Here is a 25,496-nt window from a genome sequence, read left to right on the forward strand (position 1 = left end):
CGATAGTGTGTCACAGGAGCAGCAAAAGGCTTCCGGAGGCTCTTGCCTTTTTTCCAAGTTGTTCTTTTAAATAAGAAGGTGTTCTTTATGACTCGCCTGGCATGTTGATGACCAGACGACTTATGGGAAGAAATCTGTGCTCATAGTTACTTGCCAATTCATGACGTAGGGAGTACATCAACTCGTGAAATGGGAGTTTTACCCTCAGATCTGGCTACATAAGTTAGCATGTTCTTGTTTCTTACAATAGGGGCATACACTCCAACTTCCAAGTGTGAAATACGAAGCGCTAGCTTATAGAAATGGCAAGAAACTTACCAATAAAATCAAAATAGTGTGTTTTGCTCCCCCTAATGTAGAAAGAGCCAGACATACATATATATTTAGCTTGACGCTAATGGCGTGTGACCAAAAACAGTGCCAAGTGTTTGTTGGTTACGGGGCACATGGCTAAACGCACGCACACGGAGAAGAAAATGTGGCTTATACCAGATGATGTACTTGAGAGCTTGTTAATTGATATTTCTCGTCAGCTGTGTTGTTGTAGCTGCCGTTAGCCGTCAGTCACCACTAGCTTCAAGCTAAATATACATGTCTGGCTCTTTCTGCATTCTGAGTCGGAAATAAACGATGCAGGAGATAAAACTTGTCTGCGACCGCGGCAGAGACGACCTCTTTTTTTTGTTGTTGCTGTTTTTTTTGCATCACGACTGAACCAGACAGTAACCTTATTTTCATCTTAAAAACACAGTTTTCAAATGACGAATTTCATCTCAAGAAGCTGCTCTCAATGAACAACAATAAAATAAACATTAACCACCACATCGTCCTTGAACCAGGGATGCCATATGACTCTGGAACATTATAACAGAGAATAAGGGAAAAAAAGCGACACAGTATTACTGAAGTACAATTGTTTGTGTCCTGGTACAGTAATCAACAGACTAAATTCAGTGACTATTACATCAACTGCAGAGAGACTGTGTTGTTATTCAAGGCAGCTGGTAATTCATTACATTTAATAGGATGCTACACTGCAGTTGCGCTTCAGGGCCACTGCTTATTCAGTCTTTGATAAGAGTTATAAAATCTACTCTTCATGAGTTCCTCTGTGGAGACATCGTGCACAGCAAAATCTCTAAAGAACTCCTCTAAAAAAGGAGCTCCTCTATAACACCCGTGGCACGATAAATCCAATATACTGCATGCTTACACAATAAAAGAAAAATAGGTACCTCCATATATTCTGCAATAGTTTCTATTTTCTGTGTGGTGCCAGAGAGCAAAGCCACCCCAGCAGCCTCTTTTTTTTTCTTCCTCCTTTTCCTTCAGCTGTCAGTGGCAGACTGGTCTCTGGGGAAAAACATCATTAATGTACTGTAACTTTAAAAAAAAAAAAAGAAGAAGAAGAAGAAGAAGAAGGAGAAGCTGTAGAGACAGTGAAGTTGCTTTCCAAAGACATGACCCTGTTGAGGTGTAAGAAGCAAGTGTCACATAAATGCCAAGCTGAGTGTCTTCTCCCAAAGCTTCAAATTATGTCTGAACAAGCTCCTTCCATCCAGGAAGAATCACAAATTAATGACTACATCAGCTAGGTGTGAGAGGAGAGCTCTTTACTGGAACAGGAGGAGCTCAGGGGCCTCACGGTCATCAATATTGTAACATCATATCTAGATTTTTTTTTCCCCCCCTTCAGTAGGATACTTCAAAGTCTTGGAAAGGTCTATTGGCTTTATATTATAATGAACAAAGAACCGGCAAAACATCATTTTCACCATCATTTCTATTTCTTTATGCGACAAAGTATAAAGAGGGGAGGAACCTGCCTGACTGATTGATGTCTTTGACGTGCAAATATATTCATCCGCATACAGAAAATGTCAGAAAAGACGGAATTTCACACTCTGCCTTCCATAGAGCAAAATTAGGCTCCATCACAGTTGAATAAGTATGATGGGAAAGGACAGTGAGAGGCTTTCTTGTAATTGTGCATGTCAGAGCAGATTTCTCTCAGGCAGAAAATGTGAAGTTAAGAAGAAGGGTGAAGTGCGAATAAACGAGGTAGGCAAAACTTGATGGATTCCAGAGGAGGATGAGTGACCACTAATTGAGGAAGAGGCACCCCTGTTGTGTCTCACCGCATGTCGCAGAGGCAATGGAGGGCAAATTAGGTTTCTTGAAGTCATATGGGAGATATAAGGCGTGATGAAGTATAAAAGAGGCAAATGAAATGAGGTGATTTGGACTGAAAGATGCAGAGGACACAGCTCCTTAGGGGAACTTATGAGCGCTCAAGTGTGAAAAGTTTGAAGAAGTTAGGAATTATGAGCCCAGACAAGTCAGACTGCGTGTCCCTAACTTCGTATCATGGACAGTAGAGACGTCAAATCGAACATAACAGGTAACGTTTGACTCGGAAGCCGGATCCACCCGGTTCCCACAATATGACTGGAGGATGAGGGCCAGCCGGGAATATGTCATTGAATTTGCGAGTTAAAGTCACGTCAAGTTTATTTCTGTTGCCTGCAAAACGTCTCAGCGGGCTTCACGGGTTGAAACAGCGACGGATCCTGACCTGCACAAGAGCAGAACACACACGGAGGAAAAAATAACTTCACTCAAGGGAAGAACAAAATAAAAAAATAAAAAAGGATTAACCTTAGGGAGAGAAACTCTAAAACAGATGTTTGCAGCTCTCGCGCACAGCTGGGGCAACAATACACAGACGATGGCTCCAGAAACCGATGAGGAACGTGTAGGAGAAATATCATACCCATCTGCTGCGGCGTAGCAGGGAGTCTATCCCAGCTGACACTGGGTGAGAGGTGGAGGACGTCCCAGAGAGGTCGCCGTTCAATGTGAAACACAACCGTTGCCACTCACGGGAAATTGAGAGTCTTCAGTAAAACTAACTTTCTAGTCTGGCGAGAGGAAGCCAGAGCACCTGAGGAGAACTTACGCAGCCAAAATACAATCTCAAATATAATTATGATCAAACTACAGCAGGTTTAACAACATTACAGAGGAAGAAAGACTTTATTCGCTATATGAACTGGTCAAGAATGAAATTAATTTTTTGTTTTACTGTCTTGCTGATGGCAACTTGAGGGGTGTGTTATTGGCTAAAATGTCCTCTGTAATTTTGTTCTTTTGTAGCAGATGGATGACTATGAAAAATGTGGGCTGTTTCAGGAAGGGAACCTTTTTGGTAGCAGAATTTATTTTTCAACCTTGGCAGAGTTTTTTCTTCAGAACGGTAAAGTGGAAATGTCTCGTGACTTTGAAACAAATTTGTTTATTTTGAACTCATCAGTCATAATAGTTCCATACTGATGTAGCAAAAACAAATCAATGTCTTAAGAGAGTTAGGTTGAATACGTGTGATGTCACTTCCTTTGGTAGGAGACAGGCAGTCGGGTCCAACATCAGTTCTTGTCTGATCAACCACTCCTCTTTCCAAACCATTAAAAATAAATGCTGTCAAAATGAAAAGTGTTTTCTCTCACTGCACAGAAGTACCAGGAAGGATATGAGGGGTCAGAGGTCATTGGTACGAGAGAAATATTGACCGGCTGTAGTTTTAGTTTGAGTCCTTGACCTTCGTCTCTTTCCGTCTCAGCAGACAAAAGTGAGGGACCACGACAGACTCCATCATCCTCCAGTGGCTACCTTTAGAGGCCCTTGTGTCAGATGAGGTGAGGCTGGTAGTTGTAGTGACATGACAGTCTCTTCCAAAGACACAAGTACTCAGGAGTACTTATTCCACTACTGCAGTGCTACTGCAAGAGCCTCACTTCAGCATAACTCCCCAGGCAAGGTTGCTGCTTTCAATATGGATATATTACAGATTCTTAGTTACTGCCATTGGAAAGTAATAAGTAATATTGCAATATCACCCTCTGTAAAGTCATGAGTTGCATGGCTTGTTTTGTCGATTTAAACAAAGTAGGCGGAGAAGTACGAGGAGGCACTCGGAGTAGAAGAAGACAGCGTTCCTTTGTCTTCACCTGCTCTCCTCTCAAGGTTCAAGTAGCTCGGGCAGCCAATTTCTCGGTTCTCCTTCTTTCCCTGCTAGCAACATCTTTCTCTTCAAATGCAGTGCTGCATCAGCTTCAGGCTTGTATTGCTCTTTATTATGTTCTGTAAACTGTAATGTTGCAAATGTAGAGTCCAACTCCAGCGACAGGGAACACACGTGGGACATCTTTGGCAGAGTGGTGAGCTTGAATTAAAAACAGAGACACGACTACTTAATTATATTAGTATTTTAGTTATCATTCGTTGCTTTAATGCGAAGATATTACTGACATTCTATGAAAGAGTTACAATACTGCATTACAGATAAGAGTAAGTACACAGTCAAGCCCCCTCAGCGAGAGTGCGATGTTACTTGTGTAACTACAGGTGATTCCAACTCAACACACCGACTTCAATTAAATACATGAACTTGAGTCTCACCAGAACACCCTGACGCCTGGTTTGCATCCTGCCGATCCTGAAGTGCTTGCTGAACAGTAAATCCTCTGTGAATCATCAGAGACATCAGATGGTGTCTGCGCTCTAAATCCCACTTAAATGCAGTTTGTCGTTGCCATTTTGTTTTGAGAGTTTACTCGGTTTTGTTTGTTCCTGAACATAATAAATGACTCTCATCATGTAGCGGTGCTGTAGCTGCAATTTACAGAGGAATCAACCGGAGAGAAACACTCGGAGACGAAATAACATTCAAACTGTCGTGCCAAAACACGACAAGCGTTTACAGCGACCATTATCAGCCTGAGCAGTTCGAGGTGTTTGAAGTGTGCCTTGAGGGTACGTCGCATGATTATAGTAAAGATAGTAATAAAGCAAGACAGTGAGAGACAGAAAACCCCACCAAACACATAATACCCATCTGTGCTTATTGCTCCAGTGTGTGTGTGTGTGTGTGTGTGTGTGCGCTTTAATGTTGAGCTGTAATGGTACACAGCATGTGAAAGGATCAAGTATTTTCATGGTGGAGCACAGGACAAAGCCATTACAGTAATCAGTCTATGCTGAGTGGAATTGAAAGAACCAAATATGCAGGCTTTCATGTTTGTGTGCCATCAGGGTTTGAAAGTTGATTGTGTGGTCATTATCTCTGTCCAAATGATGCTTTTTACATCACTTTTACTTGCCATTATCAAGCATCACACTCACCTTTTCGCAACAAATTGATGTGTAAAAGGACAAGAAAATTGGGGGAGGAAAAAAAAAAAATCCAAACATCCTATAACCACATTACCTGTCACGGCAACACTTCTGCACTGTAAAAAGCCAAAAATGGACAGCTTGTGCTGGAAGTCGCGGGATATTTATCATACACAAGATTTATTCGCCTTTTCCGTTTGATTTTCTTTCCTCGTGCGTCATCCCAAAACACAAAAATACATCTGTATACTGTATACACTAGATTTTTGTTGGATTTTCAAAAAAACCCAACAAAAAAACCCCAATTCAAATTAATGAAGGAACATGAACGCAAACTGAAGCAGACACAGGTCACATAATTATTTGTAATGTTTTCCAAAGCAAGCAGAACTTAAAATATGCATCCTCATAACCAGTGTGCGTTTGAATATTTTACAGCCGGAGAGAATGTGGTTGAAATTGAGGCTGGATGTGAAATCGTAACTTTTTTCGTTTTCTGCCATTGCCGTGCTGTAGATGGCTCTTACAGCATGCATGAGATGAATCAACTTCAGAATTTGTCAGTTCTGATGTATGATGAGTAAACGGGCACGACATGGTGATGCACAAAAGTAAGAGATACATTTATTTTTAGCCGTGCTGATTTATGGCTCCAGAGATGGTGCTGGCAGCCCATCTTCTTGTTTGTTTACAGGGAACCAAATTTTTTATTTATTTTTTTTTTAAATTTAGTTTAATCACCATCAAAGTGCAATAAACTGTCCTTCTGTTCTGGCTGTAACTTTGTCACATTTTAGGAAATGGCGAAAAACTCTTAGAATAGCTGCGGCTGGAGAACATGCACATCTTGCATTGGCTTAAAATGGATTTTACAGTTGCTACATGTTCATATGGTACTTCTGCACGTGTGCTCGCTCATCGCCTAAATGACTCATTCGTTCTGCACGACAAAAATGGAGTGTTTTGTCTCACGGAATTCGTTTTATCGTTACAGATACATCTGCAAAGCCACGTTTGACAAATAACTGTCAAAAATAATTATAATAATAAATGGCGTCCCTGTGGCTCCTCCAGAGAGACACTAATTTCCTCCAGATTTAGATTCCTTTATCATACTTTATTTACTCCTTCAAGTGGGTTATTGCACCAGAGGGGTCCACTCTGACCCACTTGCATCCTATTCATAATTTTTCATTTCAAACTTTTGGGTTTATAATCAGTTTATTTCGAGATATTTTAAGTCTTGGCTTCTTTTTTTTTCTTTTTCGGCAGTCCAGTTCTATGTTAAATAATTTGACATATACACCAGGATCAAAAGCCCTAATGCATCTTACGCGGCCCTGTGTGTTATGCAAATGGAGGTGTTTTAATAAAGGCGGCATGAATAATTCAAGAGTGGTGTTCCACTGAAGCACACTGCTGGAAATAATTCATAGAAAAAGAATTGCTTTAGAAAAATAAAAATTGACGTTGAAGTGTCTTTCCTTTCTGTTTGATATCCGCGGCTGCTCATCTCCCGCTTATTAACAAACTGCAAAATTAGTTTGTGAATTACAGAGTGTGCGCCCATTCTTCGTCCACTCAACTCCTGTCTCGCTGCCAGCCAGTCTTTTAATAATACTCAAACCCAAAATGAAGCCCCAAAGTCTGATTGTCTTTTTGGGTTGTTTGCACAATTGCAAAGTGCGAGTGCTGCTCACAAAGAGACAGCATAAAAGGCTCGGTCACACTTTGCTAAAATAGAACACACCAATTAAATCGCTATTAACAAACATTTGATGCGCTAAAAATATTCAAGTCACTGCCGCTGAGCAGGTGGAGGCTTGTCAACACGAAACAAATAGGAAAACTGCTTTTTGATCATCGTCCTCTGTCACATCTGACGATCATGTTATGAACGGATTGCGCCAAGTTGTTGCTTTTGACAGTGTCGGCCAAGTATTGAAGGTGAGAATTATTCAGCGCCCACGCAGCACTTACAAGTCTCTTATCTGGCTCAGATGAAATCCTTAGCTGGATCAAACTCTTGCTGACCTTAATGGACCCAGGCAGACAAGCGTCCTTTAATGATGCACACAACACATTGTTTCACGTCAAGCTGTTGATGGCGCAGACATCTGCACGCACTTCTACTCTCTTTCAGGTGCAGTAATGTGATGCAGCAGGTGATGTGAACATCCCAGTGTCCACCTTGTCCTGTGCAGATGTCGTTACCAAAGCGTCCCTCTGTTCTCTGACATGAGCCAGCCTGACTTTGTAATTATATTACCAATGCATGTCTCATTAGTTTCCGCCATGGCTGAGTGTCCCTGCCTCCTCCTGCTCTACTCAAGCCCTCTCTCACACACACACACACACACACACACACACACACACACACACACACACACACACACACACACACACACACACACACAATTGCTGGCTAGCATTTTAGAGTGTCTGGACTTGAATCTAAAGCAGTTTACTGGGGAAATAATAGCCCTCTAAAAGGATTCTGTGTACGCAGAATCCTCACATTCCATTTGCATTCTAGTGAGACATATTAAATTTTAGCAGGAGGTGAGTGTAGCACCGTGTCGAGCTGACAAAAGAATGATAAAAACACAGGAGGAGGACCCTTGGGAGCTAAACAGGAATTCTTCCAGATGTTAAAGTTAAAGCCTGAAAGCCGGTGTTTTTTGTTGTTGTTGTTGTTTTTTTTCGGTGAGGAGATTTGGATGAGTTTCTGATTTAAAAAAAAAAAATCAATAAAATCTTCAAGAGAGGAAAGGCTGAAAGAAGCAGATGAACAACAGTGTAGGCTATTAAGAGTAACTGCTCTTGAATGCACATCTAGACTTGCTCAGCAGTGGTGTTTTCTTGTTCGTCTGCTCGGGATTTCAATGAAAAAGGCAAACCCAGACTTTCATCCCACATCTACTTCAAATGCAGTGAAAGCACGAAGGCCATTTCACAAACACGGAAAATAAAACATTGCTTGCCGAGGTCATGAGCTTCCTAACCTTCTTTTTTTCAACTCTGATGCTGCTGAAACAGTTCCCAATCACCACCCAACAGTCAAGTAACCTTCCCTCTTCTCCTCCCACCCTTAAACCCTTTTTTTTGTTAACAACGTGTCCTTGAGAGCTCTTCTCCTGGTTTCTCTCAATAAGTCAGACTTTGTCCCTGTAAAAGAGTCGTGACGCTAGCTCAGCTCGAGATGCCTCTGCAAATGCTTTAACTGCATTCCTTCAAAAGCTGCACGCAGAAGAAGGTCTTCCTCAAGAGCGTCTCCGGAAACACCTCTCACAGTTACCCTCACGGTGAACCCGCCGGCGTTCATTATTGATGAGATGTTAATGGTCATCTTGCTACCTTCTTCTTCACCGGGAAGTTGCAGCCTAAACTCAATATCTTGCTACCCGGAGACGACTCTTCCCTGTGTGCTCCTGGTTTTCGTGGTGGTCCCGTAGCGTTGCCTTTTGGTAAAGCTATTCCTAAAGTGAGAGGTTAAAACTCGTGGGTGCTGGGCTGATATCAGAGCACGTTATCGATTTCCTCCCACCAGGCAATTTCCAGGGCAATTTTCCAAGTGACTAAAACTGAGGAATCTATGTGAACTGTGTGAGCTTACGTGTAAGCATGCAGCAAAAAAACAAACAAACAAACAAGCCCATTCACCGTGGCTACAGCTGATGTAAACGTCCTGACCTGTGCTCATTCAAAAATGGGGCTATTATGGCTCCTGAAAAAGGTCACCTGCATGTCTTCAAAAAGGATTTGGCAGAGAAAAAAAGAAAAAAAAAAGCCACTTGTGTGACACTCACGGGGCTTACAGAGTAATCTTTTGTTGTTGTTTAGAGGTTTTAACGTTCCACGGAGAAAGCAATTTTAAAACGGATGAGGGCGTAATCCCCGACAATACAGGGATTATCTCTTTAAATGACCTTTGTCTTACCATGAGGCATGGAGTACTTTTCAGCTCCTCCATTCCAGGTCTGGTTTGATTACAGCTACAATGCCTATTTATAATCACCCGCTATACAGCTGCAGGAGTCCTCAGAAGATAAAGGCAGAGATATGCAAGACGTCCAGTGACAGAACAGGAGAGGATTGGAGCACGATTGGGGAGGCTGCTGGAATAAAGTTAAATAAACTCCGCTATCTTGTAAAAGCTCCCACAAACGCTCAGACGGTGTCAATATTCAGTAACTATCTTTATCTCCCTCTTTTTGATAAGTATAGCATTTGAATTTCAGGCGCAGTTTCTGGGTTCGTTTTTTTTTTTTTTTTTTGTAGGAATTTGGGACAAACAAATATAGAAATAAAAGGAAAGTTGTTGGGTTGGTTTTTTTTTTAACTTCTGAGCCGTTTCCACTAAAAGGCTAAAAATGAATAAGAGGGGTAGTTGTGGAGGGATGTGAAGGAGCTGACGGATGAGCCGATCATCTTCCATCTTCATTAGCTTGGAGGTTTTTGTTCGTTTTTTTTTTTTTTTTTGCTTCATCAAAGGTGCTGTATTTTGCCTTGAGAATCTGAAGAGGAGAGGGAGCAAGACTTTGGTTCAGATAATTGGAGCCATGGGAGCTGGTACAGTAATGGGGAAGAGATTGACTACAATGTTGACTACATTTCATCGCTAAACTTTCTTCCGTATGGCCACTTTTGATCTAACTGGTTTGAAGTGAAAATGCTCTTTATCGCCGAGGATTGTTTTCTGGTGTCGGTTAAAGCGTGGGAGTTTTTTTTTTTTTTTTTTTTTTTTTAATCTTTTAATAACTTCAGAGAACTCGTAAAACACTCTTTTAGGTTTGGTTGCAACAAATTCAACGAATCAAATTGAGTGTGTGCAGCGATTTACATCTGCTTCTTGTGTTTGATTTGCAAGTGGTCTTCATATTGTAAAAAAAAAAAAAAAAAAAAAGGAAAAAGAAGAAGCTTCTAGCCGATGAAACATTTAGTGCCGTTAGCCAACATGGCTGCTATATATCTGAACTTTACTTGACGTATATCCTTGATGAATATTTTAGCAGTATGTATTATGCAAGTGGGGATCGACTGTAGGGGTCAATGATGATCTCTAGATCTGCGATATGTTTGACCTTTGAGAATATCAAGCTTGATTCCTCCATGTTTGTGTCATTCCAGTCTGCCGTTTGCTGTTTAATTCTGTAAAAACTTTGAAAGTAGCACCAAAGCAGGAGTTTATCTCAGAAAATGTGTTCCCACTCCCAGGTTGAGGGGATGGATTTATGAACTTGTGTTTCTTAAATGAGTGAAAAACTGCAGCAAACAGAAACTGATGAACCATTAAACCAATTAAAAAAACTGGAAAAGAAGCCCCTAAAAACTCAGAGATAATAATAAATACCATGATGCCGGGCAATTTGTCAGGAAAGTAAACCCCCCCCCCCCCCCCCAACTCCCCAACCCACCCCCCAACTCCCCAACCCACCCCACCCTCCCAACTTGGAATGAAATGTTGTTGTTTTTTTTAAAGGAAATCCTGAACCTAATACTGTAAATAGAATCATGAAAAAGGCTTTAGTTTCAAAATTCACACTTCAATGCTGGGGAGGCTCTGAGGTGAAAGCTTATTCTCCAATTAGAGATTTGACACGTTCCTTAAATAAATGCATTCATTACTCCACCGCAAGCATGAATGCAGGATTACACTTTGACCTTCTGTCGAAATATTCTGCACAGCCCAGCTTTACATGAACTGACAGAAGCGCTGATGTAATTCCATCCAGTGTGTGTGTGTGTGTGTGTGTGTGTCTGTGTGCGCACTCTTTGTGCTGCTCTCCTGTTTATGTTGTGGACTCGTATATATTAAAAGTCAAATATAATAATGTAAAGGGAACCATTATCAACATTTCCATTAGAAACAACATTTAAGGGACCGTAACAGCTGCACTGATGGCGCTGACCTTTGTAAACCGTGACGCTGAGCAGGGCAAAACACTCCACTTGTATCACATCTTCCAACAAATACGTTCATATCGGCTTAAAATGTGAATAACCTTAAAAAAAACATACCCAAATCAAACATATCTATTGTCGCAGCATACTCCACGTGGATGTCCAGATTTCCTGTCATCAGCTGGGCATTAAACTCCTGTTTCTCAACCCTGTGGTGGCCGATCCAGTTGAAGTCAGAATTTCCCAGTTGAAATTTCAACTAGAAAGTCTTCCTTAAGGTCGGAGTTATCGACTCCTAAGACACCTGACAAATCCCCAGATCCCCAGATCCCAACTCAATAGCGGGAACACTTTGAGAATAAATTGCTTTTAGCTCTTTTATCTTAATTGTGTCATATCAAAGTCGTCGTACGTACAACCTTTGCAGTACGCTTGCATGCGTAACTCGGGTGCAGCATCGCTTGATCACTCTCAACCAGGACAATGTGATTGTTTATCTTATGGATCCGTGTGTGTGTGTGTGTGTGTGAGGGGGGGGGGGGGGGGGACTGCTTACCAATGTGGTAATCTGGGTTTTGGTGGGACTACTTCTGTGTCTGTGTGGACTCTCCAGACTGAAGAGAATCCTGCGGTGGTTGTAAGAAGACGTACGCATGTTACAGGCTCTTCAAACCAAGAAGAACAAGCTCATCTTTCTGTCCCTTTGGCTCAGACGTCCATCTTTCATGAACCCAGAAGTGGCCTGCAAAGCATCTCAGTAAAGTCATGATACCGTCAGACATCCTGCACGGTGCGTGAACTGCATTAATACAGTGAGGAAAATATATCTATGTTTGCTTAGTGTAAAACAAACTTTAACCCACTGCTGAATAAAATCAATATACATCAGCGACTGACGGGTAAAAAAAAAAACTTTATTACATTAATAAAATCCTGAAACACTCAAAGGATACAGTTCATTCTCCTGCAGTATGTACAAAGATGTGTATGGTGGGTGTATTCATTCCTTTCCAGTCCCGAGGCAAAACGTCTGCCTGCTGTAAAAAGAATTGAGTCATTTTTATTCTCCCATATTTGGCTATTCAAGCTATGTTTAATGCCATGGAAGCTGAATGTAAAAAGTGTCTTGAAGGGATTTGAAGTCGACCATTTCAACTGGGGCTTGGCTTTATGTGGTAACTGGGCTGAGTCCACTCGGCTCGTTAACAGAGCCTCCGCGCTTGCGTCCAGAATATTCTCCGATAAATGAGCCGTCCTCATTGAATTCTCCTCCGCCATCTGCATAGTCGACCAGGCTGTCTCTGCTGACGCTGTCCCCCACTGCATCATCGCCATTCAGGGAACACAAGCTACTGCCCTTCAGTGGCTTTTCATCACTGTCACTGCCATCAACAACAACAGAGAAGGATGGCCGGGGTCAGCGGTGCAACACATAAACAAGCACATTGTATAGCACATCAGGCAGATGTTCGGATGCAACACATATGGCCTCAAGAGACTGTCTTTGACATACAGGCACACGCACCAGTTTATGGAGTAAAGTACACACAGACTATTAAATGCTTGGCTGCAGTAACAGCCACACACACACACACACACACACACACACACACACACACACACACACACACACACACACACACACACACACACAGCAACTTCTTATGGTTTCAATACATCACTACGGGCAGTAAGCAGGGGTGGATGCAGAAGCCCGACAGTAGGAAAGGGAGCACCAGGGAGACGGGGAGGGCTTGCTACAATCACTTCAACTAATTGCTAATTGCCGGGGCTTCAGGACCAAAGGCAATTTAAAATCTCTTTAGAGCCAGGGATGGAAATTGCAAGAGTGCAGCTCATTCTGAGCAGTGAGAAAGAAGATGGGTGGGGGGTGTGTGTGTGTGTGTGTGTGTGTGTGTGTGTGTGTGTGTGTGTGTGTGTGTGTGTGTGTGTGTGTGTGTGTGTGTGTGTATAAAGAGGGTTGGAGGTGAAGGCTGAGATTGAGAAAGGGAGAAGAAAGAGGGTAGGAAAGGTGGGGCATATACAATTCCAGACAAACAGCCTGTCATTCCCGGTGTTCCCAGGGGGCTCGGAGCAAGGGCCGAGGAGATTAGACGCCAATTTAAGGCTAGGCAACTGGCCAACTCGCAGGTGTCTCACTACAAGACGTGGGGTCACCTCAAAACACTGAGCATATTTTTCCTCCCTGTCCTGTTTTCTAATTCCCTAAACCGTCCATGTTTGGTAACACCTCTCTCTCTCCTCCGGTTTAGTATTCATGACACAGAGTGTCTGCGTTCACAGACGACACTCAGGTGGATGCTATATGATCGTGCCATTCGTGGCAAATGGATGTTGACACCTTTTTTTATATAATAATATAAGCGCAACATTTTGAGCAGCATTTAAGCACAAAGCTGTGGCCCGAGCTTAGCTTTCAACTAGGGTCTCCTTCATGTGGACTTTTAATAGCAAATCTTATCTGTCCTATTTCACGAGGACGTTTACCATGCAAGCCACATAAGGTCCGCATTTCCACTCTTATCAAACCTTCTTTCTCTGACGACTCTAGAGCCCTGAAGATAAGTGGCTGTTATCTGAGAGCAGCGGAATGCCACAGACGCTGCTGCCCGCCCACAGTGACTTTGAATATAGTGATAAAATGGGGCTCAGTGCTTTTGAGCCCCGGCTCATTCGAGACCTTGGTTGGGATCGCGTCCGTCGGAGCTGCCGCTGTGAAAAAAGGTTTCCCTTCAGTCCTGCAAACAGGTGAGCGATGGAGTGAAGGAACATCGCTGGGCAGAATGTAATTAAACGTGTCTTGCCACTGACCCACGCTGACTTGGTCTGGGGGCAGCGTAGGAACGTCAGCTGCAGCCGGGATTTTTCCCTCCTTACTCCTGAAGTTTCATTTATTTTAGTTTAAAGGCATCTGGGGGAAGACTCACTCACATCTGTTGCTTCCTCTGAAATCATACATAAACAAATAAATATGAGAAACGAGGTCTAAAAAAAGATAAACTGGCTGAGGAAACAATCGTGTCACCCTGTTGGCTTCTAGCGGACTCCAACTATGACACCTGGTGGTCCTGCAGTGGACATGGGGAGGGGGCAAGAAAGCAGAGGGTTGTGTCTTCCATAGAGAAATCATCTGAAGCATAATTACCACTTGTCAGCTCCCCAGACACGTGGCATACCAGTGGGTGGTTTATTGCCTTCAGAGATTCAAAGGGCATACGAGAGCCCTCCTGGATCTGTCTCTAAAGCCAGGAAAACAATATCATAGTAAGGCTAAGGGCACTCTGGGGGGACAGCAGTCAGAGCAGCCTCGTGAAACCAACCATGAGACGCATTCCAAACAGACAGAAGCAGCCAAACGTCTCCGCTGGGTTACAAACTTATATGACCAGGACTCCCAGTGTAAACTTTGTGCTAAAATCAATAACACAATGCATTCAGATAATCTATCCACACGCCCCAGCACGACACACACAATGGCATTAAAATGATGGCCAGCCCGACAAAACCGGCCTCCACGTGACAACATTCTTACACGTGAGCTAAAAACGGATATCGTTCTACCTCTGCTGCTCGGCCCCGGACCGGAGGTTGTATTCTGGTTGTCTGTATGTGAGGCCACACGTACGTACACGCATTCTCATTTACACATTAATTGAATTTCTTTCAAAGGTCACTGTGGCCTGACATGAACACAACGTATCAGAAATGTGTCAATTTTTTTTTTTTTCTTAATCCAGGACAAACATCCACTGGGACACGAGGATGAAGTTAAAAGGTTTTGGTTGTCAAAGGCCAAAGGTCACGTCGGTACTATTCTCCTCAACGTGAAATTGCAGGGACACCTAAAGGAAATGTCATTACATTTGCCACAGATGGCCACAAGAAATAATTATCTATCTATCCAACAATTATCTATTCCAGGGCAGGTGTGGACTGTCAAGAAAGATATGGTGTTTGGACCTTCAGGCTCGGAAAAAAAAATCTATTCACTGGTGAAAAAACTCATTCATGACTAATAAATTATAATATAAGCTAGGGGCTGTTTAGATAAAACCAAACAAACATTTTCATTCCAGTAAGTCGCACAACTCTTTTTATAAATACAGCGAAACAAATTTGTCAGCCGTCCGAGTTTAAACTTACAGAAGAAAACAATATCTAAAGCAACTGTGCAGCAGTGAGAGTCACAGGCCAACATCCCTTTCATCCCCATATGAGACAGAATAAAGTGACTTATCGCATCTTTAAGCTACACAATCAGGACTGAAAACACTGTAGACAATAGATGTTTCTCCCACTGAGCAGAATTATAGTCTTGGCAAGAATCACAGGAACGCAATTGGCAGCAACCACTCGAATGTGAGTAACCACATTCTGAATAATATGATGACAAGCAGAATCTTTACAGACACAAGGGGCTATTTTAGGTGATTTCTCGTGTGTGTGTGTGTGTGTGTGTGTGTGCGTGCGTGCGTGTGTGTGTGCATGCGTGTGTTTCTGCACACGCAGATACGTCATTGTCACACGGTTGTTGCAGCGCTGTCAAGCTAAATAGGATTCAGTCGATTTTCCTTCTGTTACCGTAGCAGGAAAAAAAAACAATATAAACAATGGAAATTCAACAGCTATTATAAAGTTCAACAGCTGTCTGCTTCAGGCTTGAAAGCCCAGTCTTTCCACCCATTTGCCATGCTTGCTTTGTGACGGTTTAATTTAACGTGAGATATTCTTAGTTACTGTACGTGTAGAATCAATTTGTGTGTCTGCAGTGGGAGCTGCGCCTGGCAATTAAGTGTGGCCTATATTTTAGACTTTGCAGAGAAGAAAGTGTCAAGGTAAATCTGTCAAATCTCGACGTAGGCAGAGCTGCTTCAATAGACAGCGGCGTTCCGTGTTTCAGTCATGAGAAGTTAAGAAACAGAGAAATCATTATTCAAGTGTTGTGTGGTGTTTTGCACAGTATTAGACGGCGCTACAACGGCTGTATCTCATAGAAAGTTGCATTTGCCGGACTGAAATGGCTGTCGAGCTTAGAACGGAGTTGCTGACGTGTTCTTTCTTTACTTCCTTTTTTTTGCTCTTTTTCTGTTTTTTGTACTGTAACTGTATTACAACAGTAATGACCAAAATGCATCCTCCTTGTTAACCTGCCGGCTACATTCTCCATCTCCTAGTAGCAGAGAGGCTGCTGTGGCAACAGAGGGCTTGTTTGGTGGAACGTGCTGGTCTAGACTGCCTGACTCATTGATCCTTTATCTGACTGAGGTGTGTTCGAATCTATAGCCTCAGTCCCCAGTTCTGAAATATCAGCATCTTAACTGCTGTGCATTGATAAATCCATGACTCTGTCCGCGGTGCTGATGTAGCGGAGCTATGCCTCTTTGTCTCAGACTCGGATCAAGCAGCAAAGTCTAAGGGTGTATTCACACCAGGATAGAAAAATCTTTGGGCAAATGAGAACGTGGCATTTAGATCCAGCACCAAACAAGTGAGATCGCCAGGAGAGGGGGATCTGGAGTGTTTAGTCTCTAGGGAAACTTAAGGTCACAGCACTTACAGAGCATTTCATACGATTTAAGATGCTTTACGATTGCATCCAATTACTTCGATGAGTGGTGGCACAAATGTGAGCAGAGATGTGATGAAATTATCAAAAATAGCCAAGTCCACATATGTAACGGACAGTGTTTGTTCGTTTTCATGTTAGCCGTTGGTGCACGCAGCGGCTTGTGTTGATTTGGGACATTTGAATCATGCCTTGTTTTAATATTTTGTAGAAAAGCTTATTTGTAACACAGTAGTGAGTTTTTAAGGGGGAATTATTTCAAACAGAGCGTTTATCTCCGACAGGGGAATCGTTCCAGCAACATTTCTGACAAAATTCCTGGCACATGGCATTTGTTTACACCGCTGCTGAGGGTTGCGGTTTGAACACAAATAATCCAAGCGATAAATGCAAAAATTTGGAACTAAGCAAAATGAGCTACAGGTGTGAATGTGACCGAAAAAACTGGCATAATACAGTCCAAGAGCTCGATAAATCCTCCCCTCATGAGGAGTGTAATGTGTAATGTCTTACTGAATCTTTTTGAGAGAGATGTTAAATGATTTTATTGGACATTCGAGAGGCTGTAATTTGTGTCGCTGTCCTGAATAACACTGACAAGTGTTCATTTTTGTCCATGCCATTTTTTTTTAAAGGTTGATAAAACCCTTGTCAGTATAACTGAGCACAGACCATTAAAATAAATCAACACCTCTCTCAGGCAAGCATTCGTTTTACCTACTGTAAGGGTTCCTAAAAACTGGCAAGCGAGTGTACACAGACAGTATACAGTATAGTGCATACAGGAGGCACAGACACATACGCACATGCACAATCCACAACACAACCTACTGATGCCAAGCCGACTCACATACTGCACAGCGTGTCACACAATCTGAATCTAAGAACAGCTGAAAAGCACGTTACTCCAACTAAAGGTGAATACCACTTTAGTTGCCTTTTACCAGCTACTCTGGTCTACACTGTGTGATTACCTAGCCCATCACATGATGAGAACTTTGGCTTCCAGGCCGATCCTGAGAAAGCTCATGAACGCAAGGTTTGCTTTTGGGATGGGAGAGAAAAACATTACTGTGACACGTAATGAATGGGTTACTAAGTCAAAAAAACCTTTAATGCATTGTTGTTTTGGGAAATATAGCTCAAGGACAAAGGCTTTGTCGCTGTAGTTGTTGCTCTGCGGAGAAGGAGTGCAGCTCACCTGTATTCACAGAAGGTGTCATCATTCATTGGTTGTGACTCCTCGTCGGGGTGGAGGTCTTCCTTCGCTTTCACTGCAGGAGGGGTAGAACAGGCACCTCAGCAACATTGTGACATATCAGCTCTTTCATCCTCCAAATATAATCAGGACCTGAAATCATTTGTAAGGCTCCAAAATTCAAGCGACTCCAGCCTTTCCTGTAACAGTTTCCCGAGAGGAATGACTCAAACTAGCATCCAGCGTTTGTTAGCTTTAATCAAGCTCATTGATTTTTCTGTCTGGCAATTCTCCCCGAATCAGTGCTTAAATGATCTGAACTTTTATTTCAAAACACCTGAGTGCAGGTTGAGACAGTGAGCACAACTAGATATGACTTTGTAAACATTATATCAAGTCTGAACACAGAAAGCCTTTATTCTGTGTGCCTGCACAAAGTGCTACACATCAGCTCTTTGTGTAAATATGCTTTGAAAAATACCAGTTGCCGAGACAAAATATGGGTTTCATGGAAAGAGCTGGATGGGCGAAGGGTGGTGGTACAGTGGTGGAGGAGGAGGAAGGTGTGTATGATGTGGGGTGGGGGGTGGGGGGTCCAAAGGAGCTGTTGAAATATTCAGTGCTATATGTCAAAAGCTACTGCAGGCAAAGACTTGGAATGGTGGAGAGAAAATGGGAGAGGGAGTCAGGAGAAATGCAACCATGTGAGGAGACACTTTGCAGGTATAGGTGCCATTGTTAAGACTGAATTTGGCTCTGATACAAAGCGGGACAGACGCCCAGGCAAAGAGCCGGGGGAGTCTGCACAGTGAGAGGTTTGAAAGGTGTGAGACAAACCCAGCTGATTCCCACTCATCTGGCTTGACAGGTAATCAGAGGTACCATGCACAAGTAGTAAGTGCATGGAGAGGATTTCACATGCAGTGGAACTACACTAGCAGCAAGCATCTCATCTGCCATTTGCTTCAGGTTAATTGAAAGGGCTTGAATGCGCCCAGCATGCGTGGAGAGGGATTTTTCAAACAGGGCGGGGTTCAGGGGTTGGGGTCCATGGTGCAATTCTTTCAGGAGGTCAACCAAAATTACATTTGAAGTCAAATTAAAAAATGGTGACGCTTCCAAAAAAAAAAAAACCCTCCTACCAAATCAGACCAATGTCACAGTGTATTCTAATTTATTGAGCTGCATTTTGGTTCACTGCCTGAAGAGAGAAGCCATGGGGACCCAACCCCGGTGAGAGACTAACTGACCTTTATCCATGGAGAACATGTCTTGTCGCTGGAGAGGTGGCGTACCTGCATACTTGCCACCTTTGTTTCTCCGCAAAAAGCAGGCAATGAGCGCTACAAGGGTGAGGAGCGCCACGGCGCACAAGGTCCCGAGTAACCAGCCCTGGGTGGACAAGCTCCGCTGATGACCTGTCACGGCTGCGAATAAAAACAGCAGAGAAGATCGACTTTACACACCGGACCGGTTGAGTGTGGTTGAAAAGCACACCGGTTGAGTATGCGTTATCCCCTCAAGCGCTCCTCATATACGAGTTTATCTTTGACTGGAAAGATGGATTCAAGTTTGAGAGTCGTATTTGACTCACACGTCCTTCAGCTAGAACACAATCTCCACTGACAGAATATTAGCGGAAAAGGAAGAAAAACAAATGTGAAGAGTTGCGGGGTAATTCACCACACTCACACATCCACTACTCAACGCTAGCCCAGCATCGTACGGCACACGCTGAAACCCTACTGACCGCTCTCACCTTTGACTCGTGTCTGGATAACGTCTTCGAAAATGCTAGCATTATCGAGCAACCTCTTGGTCATGAGGCGCACCGTGTACGCCGTCCCAGGTTTGAGCCCATCAATTATGTGGAAACTTTGAGAGGTATTTACAGCCTCTGAAATCCTCCAGTTACCATCACCTGCACAGCCAAGCACAAGAAGTGCACAAGCAGCGAGTATGTTAGTATTCATCAGAAGTGACTGAATGTATGTGACATCATATATAACTTTAAATACATCTAAAAGCATTCAACAGGGAACGCAACCGTGCAAACGTTTGTTATATAAATGATGGCTTACAGGTATTTTTAGATGTTTATATAAAAACCCTCCCAGATGCACCTAAACATGATGTTGCCTTAAAATGCTATCGGTGTTAAGCGACGGAGAGACAGCGAAAGAAGCTTACGGTTATTCATATAAGCCACATAAAGCTGCGAGTCCTCCTGCTCCTCCCTGGCAGTCCAGCTGATTTTGGCATAGGTGTCACTCACATAAGAGCTTATGTTCAACAGGCCTGGAACTGATAAAGAGAGAAGAAATGGGAGGAGGAAAAAAAACAGGGAGAAAAGAAAAACACACACGCAAAGGGAAAAAAAAACAGGAAAAGAGGATTAGGAGAGGCAAATAGGATCCCCCTGCAGCTTGAGAACAGTGCAGCTAGCAGAAACCCTTCAAGACGACAGTTCAAAAGGCAAGCATGGGCTCCAGACTTAATTGAGTGGAGCTGTATTTTGGCTCATAAAGGGTAGATATAGAGATGGTGGGCGTGAGTGACATCTAGTCTTCTCTCTCTCTTAAGTAAAGCTGGCATTTCTTGACGCCCACCTCACCACAAGAGAACACAAGAATAGACTGAAGAAACGCCGTGTCTCGATTCCCATTGTTAGTTGAAAGTTCAGGTACATCAAGATGAGATCATAGGGGTATCATTGGCTGTGCATGTGTGACTGCGAGCTAGATACCTAGAGGAGGATGAGTAGAATTGCCTGCGATAGAGCTGGGAGAGGAGGGAGAGCAGTTGTGGCCTGGAATGAAAGAAAGAACGCCTCGGATGTTAGATTCTTGCTACCGTCTAATACTCTATTTTAGCTCTATACACTGCACAAAGGTGGGATTGTTAGAGCTACTGGAGATGCTGAGAACTGTGCATGAACAGCACATCTGTAACTAGAGCAGGGTCAAGGCGTACACCATAATTGAATTGCAAATTCAAACGTCAGTTGTAGGTTTATGACAAGAGAAAAAGAAAAAAAAAGCAACTGTATATGTATTTTGCCACCCTATAAGGTAGAGTTTTGGACGAGGCCATGGCAACCGACTCACTACAGCAACAAGCTGACAAGCTTGTCTATCTCTACAACTACTTCTACTGCAGCGGCTGCAGGCGGTGATACATACTCCTGGAAACAGGGGCCACATCTGGAGCCGGCGACAAATCTTCAGAGGGATAAAAGGGGAAAAAAAAAAATACGGCAGAAGATTACAGATCTATGGAGAGCCAGCTTTAAGGTTTGTAGACCAGGCGTGCACACACACTCACGTGCACACACACTCACACACACACTCACACACACACACACACACACACACACATTCATCCTGACACATTTGCTGGGATGCATGAATGCACACTGACATACACACACAAAAGTGGGCAGCGTATTCTCACAAACACATCTACATGCAGGTGGAAGCCTGCCTGAGCGGACACTTTGTTAGTGGGATTTGCGATCTGGTGCCTGGTAGGGAGATTCACCAGCTGAGGGCACTGTGTAGTAAAAAGATCATAAAATGTGACATCCCTGTTATATAACACTCTGAATTCATACCAGGACTTATGTACTGTATGTGGAGTCACAACAAATGAGGTGAATTCTAAGATATCAGCATATCAACGACATCAGTTTTAAGCCCCCGCGCCCACAGCAGCTGAGGCTGGCGTGATGATGTTTTTGGGTTGTCCATCTGAGTCTAATTAACACGATATCTCAACAACGCCTTGATTGAATTTCTTTCTATTTGGCACAAATGCCCACTGTGTCTGGTTGTCAGAGGTCAAGGTCGCTGGCCCTCACATGACGGTGATATCCTAGGAACACCTGGAGGGTGTGTCTTCAAATTTTGCACAAATGTCCACTGGTACTTGAGGAGAGAGGTCAGTGCCAGCTCGCACCATCATGAAACATCTTAAAGTTGATTCTTAAAATCTGCCACACAGCTATTGACTGATATTTCAGGATGAACTGAAAAGAGTTTGGTCGACAAAAATCGATGTCACTGTGACAACTGCCGCAATTCGCACAGTGGCGTGCACATCTCGTATTTTCAGTTCCACTTGCGTCTTGAGTGGAGGACACACCGCTTTAGATTCTCATTTCCACTGAAGAAAGACATGTACGGCACCAGATTAATCAGAAATGATTGCGTTTGTGTTGTCTCAAACTTTCTACATTTGAGCAACTATGGGTATCTACGTTAAATTTCATTTCAGTCTTCGCCTGCGTAAGCCGATAAAACAGTTCCACAAATAGTTTCAAACAGCTCAGTCTCGTCGAATGGAGTGAAAACTATCTTTCTGAAGCCAGTAGCCCAGAATAAAAGCCCGATATGATAAGACTGCAAGATTGTGTGGTGTGATTGCAGTGCGATCAAGATATTCAGTTACAGAGCGATTCAATGAGACTTTTCATTCACCTCAGAGTTTGGTTAGATTATCTGACGCTGAGCAAAAAAAAAGAAAAGAAAGAAAACAGCTGCAAATTCATTTTCACAAACAGGCATCGAAAGAATTAAAACGCTGTAGTGATTATCATGGCTGAGGTGGATAAAACCATTTCACACATGAAAAGTGAAAACTATTATTCATGCGGGATATTTTAATGTACTTTAAAAGGTACTCTGGGACAATAGTTTTACCCTCGCGTGTGATTAAACAATAAACCCACAGTCTTAAATTCCGATTCTTCATTCAGTAACTAACTTCTTTACTCTACTATAATTAATGACTTTAATATGAATATTTTCTTTATGTTTGCCTTCATCCCTTAAATACAGAAACTGTTGCATCTCAGTTGCATTTGTCAACCTCGAACTAAAATGGCTGCCGCGGATCTGATGGCTAAATCCCAGGCTGTTAGTGGCGAAGATGAAAACCAACCCCTGTTTTTTTTGTTGTTGTTTTTCAAAATTATTTTCCTCTTCATCAACATCAAGGTGAAAGCGCAGGCAAACATGCTGGAGAACAACGTGGGAGCTCAGATGTTGTGTCAGAGAGCAAATAATTTAATCTCTGGAGGAGCTGCCTGGTTACTTGTGTGTGACTTTAGAGGTATGTGCTCTTCGTGATTCGTTTTCTAGTTTGCAACCAGCTTTATCTCTGCTGCTCCGTTATCTCATGAGACCTGATGGAGGAAAATAGATATTTTTTTTCCGCCTGTCTGCCACACTCTTCTGCTTCAACTATTAGCTGTTCTCTCTCGGTTTTTCTGGTTCTTTTTTTTTTTCTTTTTCCCCCTCACACATGTTCCACCCCAACCCTCGGTTTTGTTTTCTCTCTTGTTTCAGCCGTTTTCTCTACAGGCTTTTCAAATAAAGACACGTGTACGTACACACAAGTCGGGTTTTTCTAAAATACGACAAACTCTAATTTGACTACTTTAAACCAGCTGGTACCCTAATTAAACAAAACCAATTAAATGGAAATAAGATTTAAATATCATTTCCAGGACAAAGGTGAATTCTCAAAAGAACACTCTGTCGCATGGACTCTCTCACGTGTCCATTCTTCTCACTCTCACTCCATCATTCCCTGTTAATGTCTCTAAATTCATGGCGCCCCTGCTTGGTGCTATTGGCATCCATAAATTACCCTGCTGCATTGTGACTAACATGCCCCGAGGACGGCGCCTGTGAAACAGAACCATTTGATCTCCCTGCAGAGATGCAACTCAACCGTATTTACAAACAATGAATCTTATAGCTCTCAGGCCGGGCATCCACCTACGAGCTGCACAGCCTCTCAGAGGAAATCTTAAAGCCAGGGAGGAATGAATAACCTTTATTAAAACATCAGAGATACTGGACAGATAGTTGCTTATGCCTCTATATTTGTTGCTTACCAAGAGAACAAAAAATAAAAATAAAAAATGAAGAGTTCAGAAAGATACTAAAGTAGACAGATGCTTGATTCTATCTCAGAGAATTTAAATCTTTATGGCTGTGGCTAATCAAATCTTAGCATCCATGCTGCCCAGTATCAATTTGGGGTTTTTTGTTGTTGTTTTTTTTCTTCCTCAAGTCGATTCTATTGGCGTTTTAACAAAAGCTACTATGTTTTAAATGAGATAAGCATCAGATTTGAGAAAGAACACTAATGTTCTCCGCTGCTATCTGGTTTTTGTCGACGCGTTTGGTGGAATATTGACAATACGACTTCATGCAAATAGAGACTGCTTCACGGCCTTAACCAGGCCGTTCCAGACCCTCTGGTGACTCTTGCATGTCTTCTGTGAGGACACACAAGCTTCTATTTACTGCTGTGTGTTTCTGGGCGGCAAGTCTGCTAAACGCGTGGAAAACCTCGGGTGAGATTGGGTCTAGATTAGGACTAAGATAATTTAAAACTCTACAGTAAAGCGATGAGGCTCAGAGACGGTGAACCACAATTCACAAGAATATTAAACTGATCTCGAGTCCATTTCTACTCATCTTGAGCACGTAAGAGATGAACAATACAGAATATACATATGTGATATATACTGTATGTATCAGGTGGACTTTAAAAGTTGCTATAATTTCATAAAATTGAACACACAGTAGCTACAATGTTAAGCCGTCTCGATGTTTTTACTTAATAAACAACAAATACCTCAAAATAGAAGATGCAGCTTATAATCTTTGATCATTCAAGGAGAAGAGACGTGGCAGGAGAGGCAGCTTTCTTTTCAAAGCACAACACCTTTGTGTTCTAAAAACCTGACTGGAGACGTGTGTATTTTCAGGCTATTCATTTAAGAAAAAGGCTGAATTTATGATGCTGTCTGACTGCATACAACCCCTTTAATATGAAATTGTGAGAACATGACCACTGTATAGCTCTACAACTCCACTGAACCATACATGGAATTAAGAATTCATTTGTTTTCGTTTAATTTTGGATGTGCAGAGAATCCTTGGATCAGAACTCGTGTCAGAGATGTCAAAGTGGAGTTTTAGTTTTTTGTTCTGAGAACTTATCATCTCATCAGACCACTCAGCCAGGCTGCCTCAGCGCCTGACACGGTTGATGTCCTCCACAACAACCTGATGAACGCTCAAGGACGAGTACTCAACAATGAATAATGCATTCATAACCTTCCCCCTTAACCGTTCTAAGGCTTTGACATTGGGAGGAACAATATCGTCATTGTTCTCCGATCGAATCCGTCATCACGTCAAAAATGAGCCCTGAACAGAGGATCAGTTCTAACCAGGAGTTCGCAAAGTCCATCCCATCACCCAGAAAAGGACCTTCGAAATTATGAAGCCGCACAACAATACCGCACGACCCAACGCCAAAATGAGTACAAGTTTTTTGCGTTGTTCACCAAGAGTAACAAGCAATACTTAATAACCCTAACGCGAGGCACTCCTCCAGCTATTTTTTAATTCAGTACCCATGTTTAAAACGGACTCAGCTTCTCTGATTGTCATCACTGTATTTCAGCTTCTTCAGTGTGAGTTTTCGCAGCGTTTCCATGTCACACATGGCAGCACATTAAAAATGGAAGACGTCAATGTGAGAAAATATGAAAATGTTCACAACTGTTAAACAATTTATAGACTGGATGATTACAGATGGAATAATTGGCTC

At 42.6% G+C, this 25,496-nt stretch overlaps 1 protein-coding gene across 10 annotated transcripts in view; it reads right to left on the reverse strand.

Moving 5' to 3' along the window:
• Positions 1-11,969: 11,969 nt before the first annotated feature.
• chl1a (cell adhesion molecule L1-like a) overlaps positions 11,970-25,496 on the reverse strand; it is a 48,850-nt gene continuing 35,323 nt past the window's right edge. For 2 of the 10 annotated variants that reach the window (XM_086214501.1, XM_086214500.1), the window contains 7 exons: positions 21,044-21,082; positions 20,608-20,670; positions 20,052-20,165; positions 19,621-19,782; positions 19,112-19,288; positions 17,865-17,937; positions 11,970-12,458 (listed from right to left, as the gene is read on the reverse strand). In XM_086214501.1, the coding sequence (XP_086070627.1) occupies positions 12,245-12,458; positions 17,865-17,937; positions 19,112-19,288; positions 19,621-19,782; positions 20,052-20,165; positions 20,608-20,670; positions 21,044-21,082 (842 nt within the window). In that variant the 3' untranslated portion in view covers positions 11,970-12,244. Of the gene's footprint in view, positions 12,459-17,637; positions 17,708-17,864; positions 17,938-19,111; positions 19,289-19,620; positions 19,783-20,051; positions 20,166-20,607; positions 20,671-21,043; positions 21,083-25,496 lie in introns of all 10 variants that reach the window. The other 8 variants (XM_086214507.1, XM_086214506.1, XM_086214503.1 and 5 more) reach the window with 8 other exon arrangements.

This window comes from Aulostomus chinensis, chromosome 9, assembly GCF_037954235.1.
Source record: "Aulostomus chinensis isolate RoL2024-O1b breed Wild chromosome 9, RoL_Achi_v1.0, whole genome shotgun sequence".
NCBI lineage: Eukaryota > Metazoa > Chordata > Actinopteri > Syngnathiformes > Aulostomidae > Aulostomus > Aulostomus chinensis.